Raw genomic sequence first — 11,956 nt, 5'->3', positions numbered from 1 at the left:
TCCCTTCAATACCCTCGCTTTGCCAGCTTTTTTACAGAAAGGTAGGCATGTTGCACCTTGTTTTGAGGCACGATTATGCAATGACTTTCAATCTGTACATGTCTGTAGACATAAATTGGATGTGTGGCCACGTCGACCCCCCCCCCCCTTCCACAGCCTACTTTTTAGATACAATTTTTAAAATAAAACAAGCCCTGTCCGCTTTTAAAATCTCTTGTATTCTGTGGATAGTCTAATGTGGAATTTTAACGGGGAGCATTTAACTTCAAATAACCGTAAAATGACTAAAACTGTTCTGTAATTTTCTAAAAGGACAATTCTGCGCTTTGCTAATTACAAAGCTGTTTTTTTCTCTTGTGCATCTTTTAATTTATCTCACTATTCAAAGCTAGTGACAAAAACCATTTTTTGTAGCAGTACTTTTGGCCAAAATACAAACACCAAAAATCCGTCATGATTGATAGTCAGATTATTTCTGAAATTCATCTAACAATTAAAGCGCCACTTTGGCCAATTGAGAACAACCAACATCCACCATATTCAGGGATAAGATCAGTAATGAGCATCTTTTTTTTTAGTAGTCGGCAGAATTAGGGATGCGTCGTTGAAACTCTCTTGGGTAGGTAAAGCATAGATGAGCAGTGCATATTTTTTGTACCCACGCCGCACTAGGGACATTAAAAACAACTTCCAAAGATAGCGAAAAACTTGATTTGTCTCAGTGGTCCAGCTAGACCTCTGAGGGAACTTGTGTAACCTGTAGGTTATACATACAGTCTTGTCGTCTGTCATCACTAGTCAAAGCATATCAAAGAGCTAATGCATAGGGATTCTTGATTCGTTACTTTAAACATGAAAATAAGTTTAGAATAGTAAAAGATTACAGAAAATTATTGCATCTTATTCTTCCATTTGAGCCCCAGATTTCTAATATATTCAAGAGATAAACGGATGACAGAAGAGCCATAAGCGTCTTTTTTTTTAATCAAGATCAGCGATTTATTATTTACAACGATCTTGAGAATCTGGAAATAAGAATAAGGAACGTGGTAGACCGTATTCGAATTCCCGCTTTTCTTCACCGAAAAGATTTAACAATTATTTTTACATCTTGTCACCGTTCCAACACTTTCGATGATTGTTTTTCTTCGTAAAACAGAATCCCCCCCCCCCAAAAAAAAAAAAAACTGCAAAGCAAAAACAACAAACAAACACAACAGCAGAATTATATGCTATACATTTTGAATAATAATTGTAGACAAACCTAAAAGAGCTTGTGTATGAGTTTCTCAGCGTTCGCCAATCGATAGAGTAAAATCAATGTTCTACATGACAGGTCTAACCCCCATCCGTGAAAAACATACATTTCTTTTATTTTATTTTATTTTGTACAGCCCTAGAGCTCATTGGCAAGAGAGGCACAGGTAATTATTACTTTAAATTCATCTATATTCGGCATTCAGATTTGATTTTTCATAAGGCTTTTTTTGGAAACCTGCACCTCAGGCACTTCAAACTAATTAGGAAACTTCTTTTACTGAAAAACAAGCGAACATATTGTTATCGTTTCATCCTTAGTTGTCATATATGTGTACAAAAGAAATTCAATTATGGAAGAACGTAACCTTTGCTAAAGATCTAACATACTTTTCACTTCCCCTCTAATAGAAAATCCATCTTGGCACAATATAGCAAAGACACAGATGAAAAATTTGAACAATATAATTCCTCGGAAAAAAGGGGAGCGCATTAAAAACATGATAGAACAGACTTCCGTTAAAACGCCAAAAGTGTAACATATGACGTTACAAAAATTTCTTCGTAGAAAAACTGACAATGCAACATCACAATTGTTTAAAATTTCAATCACTATCTGATCCAAGTTGCGCAGCTTTCCGTCGCTTTTTGACAGGTCGTTGTTTTATCACCTCTTCCTGAAAAAAAAACCCAACAACATTCAAATAAAACTAAAAGAACCAATAAAGTAACAAAAGAACAGAGATAAGCAGGAGTGTAATAAACAATGCGTGACCATTGGTTAGCATAGTAAAGTCACAATGTCCAATATCTTTCTTATATCAATAAAAATTCAAAATAAATAACGCTCGAAGAAACATATTGTAGCAAAAAAGAGAGAAAAGTTAGATTCCGCAAAAAACAACAGCCATCCAAGTCCGTTCCTGTTGGATCACCGATTACAGGACACGATCGAAAAAAAAAAAACCTTAGTCCGCTAAAAAAGAACCGAACAATAATTTTGAAGGAGGGCTATTTGCCACACAATTATTTGCTTAAAAGCACTAATGTGACTGACCTTAGACAAACACAGCAAACCATAAGGTTTCACTTCTGTTTTAAATCAATGAGTAGCCTTCATGCAGGCATATTCTGCCCAAATCCTGTGTAGGATTTGGGTAGGAACAGGCATATTCTACCCAAGGAACAGTCAGTCCCTAAATTCACATCAGTTCACGCTAGGATTAGTAGGTATACATACAGAAATTTGTGCCAACATTCATTAAAAATTAGTATGAATGAACCTAATTAAACCTCAAAACTAGAAATTAAATGGGTCATCATATCAAATACCAAGCTGCACTTTCAAAATGTTTGAATTTAGCCTCGTGAACTGTCTTTCAATATTCCGTGCAGGAACTTTGCCTGCCTTCAAGTCATATCACCGTGCTCTGTTCAGACACGCAGCCGAAAATGACAACACAACTCTCCAACCAGTAACCTCAAACCGGATTCTGGTCGTGAATGATTTCTGATTTGAATAAAAATCCAACTTTTTAGCTTTGATGTTATTGAGGCTAAAATCTTAACATGAGCGTCCTAAAACATAACATAATATGCAGCATAAATCATCCGCAATTTCGCTTTGCGCATTTCAAATGCTAGGATGAATTACAGAAAAATGAGATTTATTAGTAAGAATTGTCAATACAATTGTCCTACCAATTTTTAGTCTCTTTGTTTACGATCTTGCTTTAGAAAATATTGCTAATTTTATTAATTAACGTTGAATTATTCATTCAAAACACATCTACAGGGGTCAGGAAAATAAGGCATATTGTGTGATTTTTCTAGAGTTTAGCCCAATGCCATTCCACCCAAGGCAGTTGCAAAACTGAGAAATTTGGAAAAAAAGAAATTTAAAATTTTGGTGGGATCGACTGTCGGGTGCTTGGTGGAGGGAGTGAGTGAGCCTCAAACGCAAGGATAGCTACATAGTGTTTATTGGTTTAAAACAGTCAAATTATGATTTTAGCTTCATATTTACAGTTAGTAACTTCAAAAACCATAGAATACCAATATTTTCGAAATCAACAGAATGTATGAAATAGCGGTTTTGTGACATCAAATTCTATATATCACTAATGGCTTTACGATCAACAAGCATAAAAAGCAATGGAGAAGGATCGTTGCAGAAAGTTTTATATTGCAGAAAGTTTTAGATTTTATATGTGAATATTGTAGACCATCTATCCATTGTGGTATTAGCCACACAATCCTCAAAACAGAATGCTTGGACTTTAATGCAAGTTGGAACCTATTTAAAATTTAATTGGTAATAAGTTTTGTGGGTGAGGAATTGAGTGCTGGGGAGTTGAGCAGAGAGCCAGCAAAACTTCTGGGGTTTCTAGGGAGGAGAGCCCTTAAAAAGCCTTCAGAAACCTGAAATATATCGAAAGAATTGCATGTTCACAGTGAATAAAATTTAAAGTTCTAAGGACAGTAAAAATAAAATCTGATTCTTTAAAATGGTTCAGTAGAAACGTCTTGAATAATTAGGAAAAACCGGTAAGCCAATTTTTAATGAAAAGACCAATTTACCGCCATGCAGTTTTAGCGTTTAGCGAGCGCCGAGTTTGAAAATAAGGAACGTGCAGGAAAACGAACGAAAAAATATATCATCGTAAAGCTCTAGAAAGCGTAACTTTCCTGATTGCTATAACAGAGATCAAATGTTGCCGTTAATTGGCAGTAAACTGGATAAAAAACAGTGATAAAATGGGTTAAATTGTGTATTTAATTGAATAGCTGAAAATCTCAGCTATTCATTAACTCAGCTATGCATCGGTTATTGTTAAAATTATTCAAGATCGACGCTTCAAATTATTAGTTAATTGAGGTCCCAACAAGACCATCTTTTTACAAAGACAAATTATCCTATTTATTTATATTTATCCCTTTGCACATATCCACAGAATCCTTATTTCTTCAGATTCTAAAAATGATTTTTTTCTTAACTTTTATTATTGAAAGTGCTCAAATATTAAATCCAATATTTTATGTCAGAAGTCATGACAAATATTTTCCAAACTGCGTTTCTTGTGTCATAGGCTAATAACACTTAGTGTAAACATTGGGAGTATTAACTTGATGTGAAATAACGTATGATTAACAAACTGGAAATCAACATATTGTCTATGTTTGAATTTTTACGAACGAGAAGCATCGTCAAATCCACCAAGTGAGTTTACGTCTATTTTTTTTTTTTTCTTTTTTTTTCACGGCTCAGTGTGAATACAATGGTGAAACTTTCAAAACCAAAATCTTGTTCATAATCTTGCAACAAACAAAAGAAAAATCATAAAAAATCCCGATTTCCAGGTATGAATATACCTAAAATGGAGCAAGGGGGCCAAAAAAAACCCTGTAATTCTTTTTTTACTTTTTGTGTCATGAAGCAATTGAATTGATTTATCGTCTTCAATCTGTTAGTCATACAATCTCGAAAGTTGTACGACCTCGAATATCCTATGTACATGTTCTTGGCAATGATATGCTAAGCAGGTAAAGATACAAATTCTGACAGGTTGATGGTCTCTGAACTTCAAAAGGAACCTCCATCTAGAATCATGCTGTGAGAGAAATATGGGATCATGGGACCAAGAACAGATGGGGCAGCTGTAATTACGTACTATCATTGCAAAAGCAATACAATAAGCCTCAACGCCCTGTATCTGAACAATGCATAATTTGTTTGCTGTTTCATGCTTGATACTATTTCCACGATGGGGTAGCACTACTCTATTTCCCGAAAAGAGTATATCACAGGGAAACAATGAAACACAAATCAACTAAATTTAACACCAGCTTCCTAGAGATCCAGCTCATTCCTAGTTGCTGACTGAACAATTTATAGCAGTCCCATAGTAAAATAGCTAAGAAGATGGTCCATTTCTTGAGTCTTAATACAAAATTTTATGTTCTGGGCATCGAACACTTGGACCGAAGGATTAGCTATTGTATGAAACGCGTCTCCATCTTGTAAAAATTGGTAGGAAAATGCAAGATGTTCAATGATAGGCTAGCTGCAACTTGAAACTTATCTTGTGTCATGCAGTTCTGAATCACCGACTCCATGTCAAGTAGGGCAACTGCAACAGGAATTGAAGCATAAACGAATTGTGTCCCAATTCCTAAGCTCTTGTTAATCTTCTTTGCCTCTGTCCTGGAAATTGCCAAGAATGGTGCAGTAATCTAGAAATCCCATAAGAGCAAGTAAGACTACGGGATGACAGATCTCAGCTTCAAGACCTTCAGACAAAATATTATTTAATCCATTTGTATCACCAATTAATTCTTATTTGATATCCTGAATACTTCCAATCACAGAACCTCTTATGTCAACTGAGGCAGATCATAGGGATTCCCACTATTTTTATGAAGCTCACAAATCGAAACGCACCTCAAGCTAGCGATGACTGTCTCGAAAAACTATGCCATTTGTTACTAAATTAATTAAAAAAACTTTCCGAAAAATAAGTTTTTCAAAGAAAAATAAAGGCCATTTTAAACTTAAGCTCAGCAGATAAAAATACCTGTTAAAATTCAAACTCAAAACGACCAGAAATTATTATTAAAGAATAAATGAAACCCAAAACGAACAGAAATTAAATAAAAAATCATAGCAAAAACATAGAACAAGTAATAATATAAATGAATAAATAGATCTAAATCGAGTAATGCTTAGATTGAATATGAATATCAAACTTAAAAAAAAAGAAGAAAAAAAAAAGAATATTTTCCTATTGAAGTATAAATGAAACTCAAAACGAACAGAAATTAGATAAAGAATCAATGAAAACAAACATAGAATAGATATTAATGTAAATGAATAAATAAATCTTAAAACGAGTGAAACTTAAATTGAATATGCAAATCAAGCTTGAAACGAACATAAAATTACCACAAACAAGAGTTTGGGTATGAACTCCTTCTCTCACTGAAAAAGTCTAAAACCTACTGCGTCATTGGCGCTTAACTGAAAACTATATGCGTCTTGAACAGTATTGGAAAGTATAAACAACAACAAATTGAACATTTGATGAATAATGATATTAATTGTTGAAAGATCCATCAGTTCAAGAATTTACAGTTCACTATAATTGTATTTTTATTTTCAATACTGTAAGAACTGGAAAAGAAAATATTTGTAACATAATCCGTTTTCAGTTAAGCGTCAATGACGCAGCAGGCTTTTGGTTTTTATTTACAGTTAGGAAAGGAGGCATTATCCAAACACTTGTCTGTAGGTAAACTATATTCGTCTTTAACAACTTTATAACGAGCTAATAGGTTAAACTGAATATTTTATATATAATGATATTAATTGCTGAAAGCTCAGTTCAAAATTTTACTATAATGTTAATGTTTATTTTCAATATTAAGTACAAAAGAAAACATTTGTCATAAAATTGGTTTTCAGTAAAGCGCCAATGACGCAGTAGGTTTTAGACTTTTACAGTGAGAGAAGGAGGTCATAACCAAACTCTTATTTGTGGTGATTTTTGTTCGTTTCAAGCTTGATTTGCATATTCAATTTAAGTATCATTCCTTTTAAGATTTATCCATTAATTTACATTAATATCTACTGTATGTTTGTTTGCATTGATTGTTTATTTAATTTCTGTTCGTTTTAAGTTTCATTTATACTTCAATAGGAAAATATTTCTTTTCATTTTACGCTTGATGTTCATATTCAATCTAAGCAATACTCGCTTTAATATCTATTTATTCATTTATATCATTACTTGTTGTATGTTTTGCTATGATTGTTTATTGAATTTCTGTTCTATTTTGGTTTTACTTATGCTTTAATAGTAATTTCTTGTCGCTTTGATTTTTAATTTTGACATGTATTTGTATTTGAAGAAACTAATTTTAAAATAGCCTTAACTTTTTTTTGAAAAACTTATTTTTCGGAATGCTTTTTTTTTAATTAATTTTTGTTAGTTTTTTATAACAAAAATTTCAATTTTTTCAAAATTAATTATTTAAAAAACAAAATAAAAAAAAAAAAAAAAAAAAAAATCAAATATTCATCAATGTATCAAAAATGATATAAAAGTAAAAATATAAAATTGAAAAAATGGGCTTGTGTCAACATCGGAGTTTTTATTATCTGATGTTTGAATTATTTTTAACAAAATTGCTATCTCAAAATCTTTATCGGATTGGTTCGGGGAAAAAGGGCTTGGGGGGGGGGACTAGCTTAAGCTTCGGTCCCTTTTGACTATTTAAAAGTGAACTAGAACTTTCTATTTTCAATCAAATGAGCCCTCTCTGAAATTTATACGAGTATCTCTTATATAAGAACCATATATATCCCCAGAGTATAACTTACAACGCCTATCCTTGGGCCCTGGGGGGTTGTGTCGACCCTGGAGTTTTAATATCTGATGGTTGAACTATTTTTAACAAAATGGTCACCTCAAATTTTTATCGGATGGGTTTATCCATCCGATACGCCCAAAGGCATTGAGGAAGGGAGGGGCTAGTTGCCCTCTGATCTTTTTTTACTCTGAGAAAATGAACTACAACTTTTAATTTCCATTCAAATGAAACCCTCTCTGAAGTTCAATACTTACAACGCCTTCCCGGGCCCTGGAGGGGGGTGTTTAAGATAAGATAAGGGTTTATTCCAAAAACAACACAACACAAAAAAAAAACAAATGACCTTCCATAAGCTAACGCTTATGGAAGGAGAGGGGTGGTGTTGACACAGAAGTTTTCCTTATATGTTCTCTGAACTATTTTTAAAGATATGACTAAACGTAAAGGTGTTTTTGTTATATAATCTTTGAACTATTTTTAACAAAAGGCTACCTCAAATTTTTTATAAGATGTATTTGGGGGAAAAGGGCTTGGGGGGCCAGTTGCCCTCTGATCATTTTTGACTCTTAAAAAGGGCGCTAGAACTCTCAATTTCCAATCGAATGATCTTCCTTTGAAGTTTATCAGACGACCCCTTGTATATGAAGTGCCTCTGGGAAAAAAAATAAATGGAGTGTGGGGGGAGGCTAGCTGCCCTCCGATCACTTTTGACTCTTAAAAAGTGAATTACAACTTTCAATTTCCCCTCAAATGAGCCCTCTAGGAATTTTATACGATCATCCCTTCCATAGCAACCATATATGCCCCCAGGGCATAACTTAAAACGCCTCCCCCCAGGCCCTGGGGGGTTGTGTCGACACCAGAGTTTTTTTTTATATCAGAACTTTGAACTATTTTTAACAAAATGTCTATCTCTAAGTTTTTATCTGATGCATTTAGGGCGTGGAGGAGGGGGGGGGCTAAATACCCTCCGATCTCTTTTGACTCTTAAAAAGTGAACAAGAACTTTCAAATCAAATGAGCACTCTCCAAAGTTTATACGAGCATCCCTTCCATAAGAACTATATATGCCCCTAGAACATTACTCATAACGCCTGCCTCCGGGCCCTGGCGGGTTCCGTTAACTCAGGAATTTTTCTTATCTGACCTTTGAACTATTTTTTATGAAATGGCTATTATAAAAATTTTATCGGGTGGGCTTGAAAAAAAAGGGTATGTTTGTGTGTGTGGGGGGGGGCGCCATTTTCCGAGCGATCTATTTTGAATCTTAAGATGTGAAATAGAACTTTAAATTTCCTATCAAATAAGCACCCTATGAAGTTTATATGATCATCCCTTTCATAACGCCCCCAGGACAACACTTACAACGCCTATCCCCCGGGCTCTTGGGGGTGTTTTTGTTATCTAATTTTAAAACAATCTCCAAAACACTGACTATCTCAAAATTTTTAGCGGAGGGGTTTTGAGAAAAAGAGCGTGGGGGGGGGGGGCTAGGTAAACTCTCTTGCCTCTTAAAACTGGACCTAGAACTTTCAATTTCCAATCAAATGAGACCTCTATGAAGTTTATACGAGCATCCCTTTCATAAGAACCATACATGCCCTTAGGGCATAACTTAGAACGCCTTCGCCTCTGCCCTGGGGGGGGGGTCTATTGACACCGAATTTTTTCTTATCCGTCCTTTGAACTATTTTTAACAAGATGCAGGGGTCGGACAGGTCGGTTCGTTTCAAACCGTAGGCTGTGTCCTATTTTTATAGGATTTCCCGGGCCTAAATATAGGCCTAATAAAGGATTCGGAAGTCTTCGGGATCTGATCTGTGTTAGATGGCGTTGGATGCCTAGTCACATATATTCGTCATTTCCCGAATGTTTGCATTTTTTTTTTTCACATACAAACTTTACAAATATTAAAAAATCAGATACACAAACTGTGCCAACGATTGACTGATACAGGTAAAATATTTGGAATCACTCTTGCTGCTTCTTGGGCATCAATTTCAATATGAGGTCAGTTTTTCTCTTTGCAAGAGACTGTTCCATCCTCGCAGATTCCACCATCTGTTCTCTTGCACTTGTTCTGGACTTCACAGCTCCTTCGAGCAAAGAAACAGCTAGGGCAATGTCTATGGAACTCTTGGACTCGGCAGCCTTCTTCATTCTGTCGGTCGCTTCCTGAAGTAGAGTATCTGCTACTGTTCTCTTTTCTTACTCTGATGCTCTAAGTTTTTTCCTTTTGCTTTCAAGGTCTTCTATTTCGTTCTTTTTGTCGTGGACCTCCTGCAACTTCCGCTTGCTGTCCTCTTCAAAAGCTACTTTCTCCTTCTCGGGATAGCTCTTCTTTTTTCTTTTCATACAGATATTGTTGATACCGAGGCCGTGCAGAAAGTGCAAGATTCAACAGCTCTTTTGTAATAACAAACCGTTCTGGTTTTCCTCCATAAAGCCTCAACGTGTCATATACCATGAGTCTCGCATCCAGAACGCGTTCAGACATCAAGGTCTGGTCTTCACCGAGAATCTTAACAGAACGCGAGAACCCACGCTCAACATATGCGTTGTCATGCGACAACGTAGGCACCGCTTTGATAAGCTTGGTAAATTCCGGGTACTTGCTGTCCCTATACTCATTCATAAGTTCAAAATAATGGCTCCAAAAATGATTGATCAGAGTAGTGTCCTCACGGGGTTCAGTTTCCGTTCGCAAAAGTAGCCACTCAGCCTGGGCGACGTCTGAGCTTACTCCAATCGCAATCTCGCGCGCCACAACCGCTATGTCTGCAATACTTCTTGAATCCTTCATGTTGATCAGACTCAAACAGCGTAAAGCCTCTAGAAAACCATCCTTTTCCAGAGGACATTTGTTCAAAATATGGCGAATACCCGCAATAAAATGTTTTCGCACACATACAAAATGGCCTTGTCTTTCAGTGTTGCTTTCTCACCGAAAGTTCGTTCCACATTTTCTGAAACTATGGGCTTTTCTGCAAATTTTTCAGCAAGGTTCAACATTTCTGGTGAGAAATTTTCAGTCTTGGTCACGAAATCTGGAGTAAAGACCCGTCCACAAGGGGTCACAACTATTCTTTTGATCTCTGAGTGCAGAACATGAATGAGAGGCTCTTCACTCTGGAATAGTTGGGTGAAACTCATGAACAGTTCTGCTGAGGCTAGAACAAACTCGAGCTGGGCCTTCATCGTCGCACTTTTGATATAAGCAACAATCTTCAGAAATTTGGGAGTGGACAGAAGATTCTTTCGTTTTTTCTCTCTCGGCACAAAGTTCAGGAAGTACTCTAAGATTGCCGGCAACTGCTGCAGGATTCTAGCGAGGGCACGTCCAATCGTCAGCCAGCGGCTTGGGACATGCTTCATGAAAGCATTCTCTGGCACTCCCTTTTTCTTTTGGTACTTTCGATAGTCATCACAACATGCAGGCCAGCCGTCAAAAAATGTATGCACAAGAATAACAAAGTCGGTACTTTCTTCTCTGAACACCTGAAGACCTTTCAAGAAAGCGTTGTGAATTATATGGATGCTGCAAGTACCAATGTTCAACATTCCCTTTCCCGTCACTTTCTTTTTTTCGGCATTGAACTTGTTCCAAACGCTTTTGTTGATGTTTGGTCCATCACTTCCAAGCGTGATTAGTTTTTCAAGTGGCAGCTGATTCTGCTCAATGGCTGACATAATCTTCCTATACAGGTCATCACTTGTCGCATGGCCCACAAAACTTGTGCATAAATGTCTGCTCTGGATTTCGATTCCGTATGAGGACCAATATCGAACACATATCTGTAACTCTTTCATACCAGCGTTGTTGGTTGTCTCGTCATATTCTAGTACAAAATATGACTGAATGTCTTTCAAGCATTTGCTTACAGTAAGGATGCAGCGCATCGGTGATCAGATACGTGAGTTTCTTCGCACATAGGGACATTCCGTGGGGGTCTTACCGGGGAACATCGCATGGAAGGTTGCGACAATATGGTCTGAAGAGTTAGGAGACATGGAACTCTGTACCGTCTGAAGTGCCCATATTAACTCAGCTTAATAAGCGGCATCCTAGGGATCATTGATCAGTCCCTGGAGTTGTATTTTATTTGTGTGTTTATATTGAATAAAGTCAAAGTTCAATGTTGGCATCACGCTCACAAAACATGTTTGTACCAACTAATGGTTTATCCTTGGTTGTTTCATCAACTCGAGATTGTCAGGTGAAGCTGTAGTGGATGTAGTTAAGCAGTAACTGCGGCTTTGTGTTATGCAGATCACACATGTTGGTTTAGCCGAGCAACCCCAGCTGTGCAACCAAGATTTTTCGAGCAGA

The 11,956-nt window shown here is 36.3% G+C and overlaps 1 protein-coding gene across 1 annotated transcript in view; it reads right to left on the bottom strand.

Annotated features, from left to right (window-relative positions):
* Positions 1 to 1,704: 1,704 nt before the first annotated feature.
* IntS3 (integrator complex subunit 3) overlaps positions 1,705 to 11,956 on the bottom strand; it is a 123,120-nt gene continuing 112,868 nt past the window's right edge. Inside the window, exon 17 of the mRNA XM_089094056.1 lies at positions 1,705 to 1,934. Coding sequence (XP_088950182.1) covers positions 1,863 to 1,934 — 72 coding nt within the window. The 3' untranslated portion in view covers positions 1,705 to 1,862. The remainder of the gene's footprint in view (positions 1,935 to 11,956) is intronic.

Source organism: Artemia sp. Qi Xiang Cuo, chromosome 9 (assembly GCF_049724085.1).
Source record: "Artemia sp. Qi Xiang Cuo chromosome 9, ASM4972408v1, whole genome shotgun sequence".
Classification (NCBI taxonomy): domain Eukaryota; kingdom Metazoa; phylum Arthropoda; class Branchiopoda; order Anostraca; family Artemiidae; genus Artemia; species Artemia sp. Qi Xiang Cuo.
Note: the sequence above shows the minus strand (reverse complement) of the source record. Positions and strands in the feature narration are given on the sequence as shown.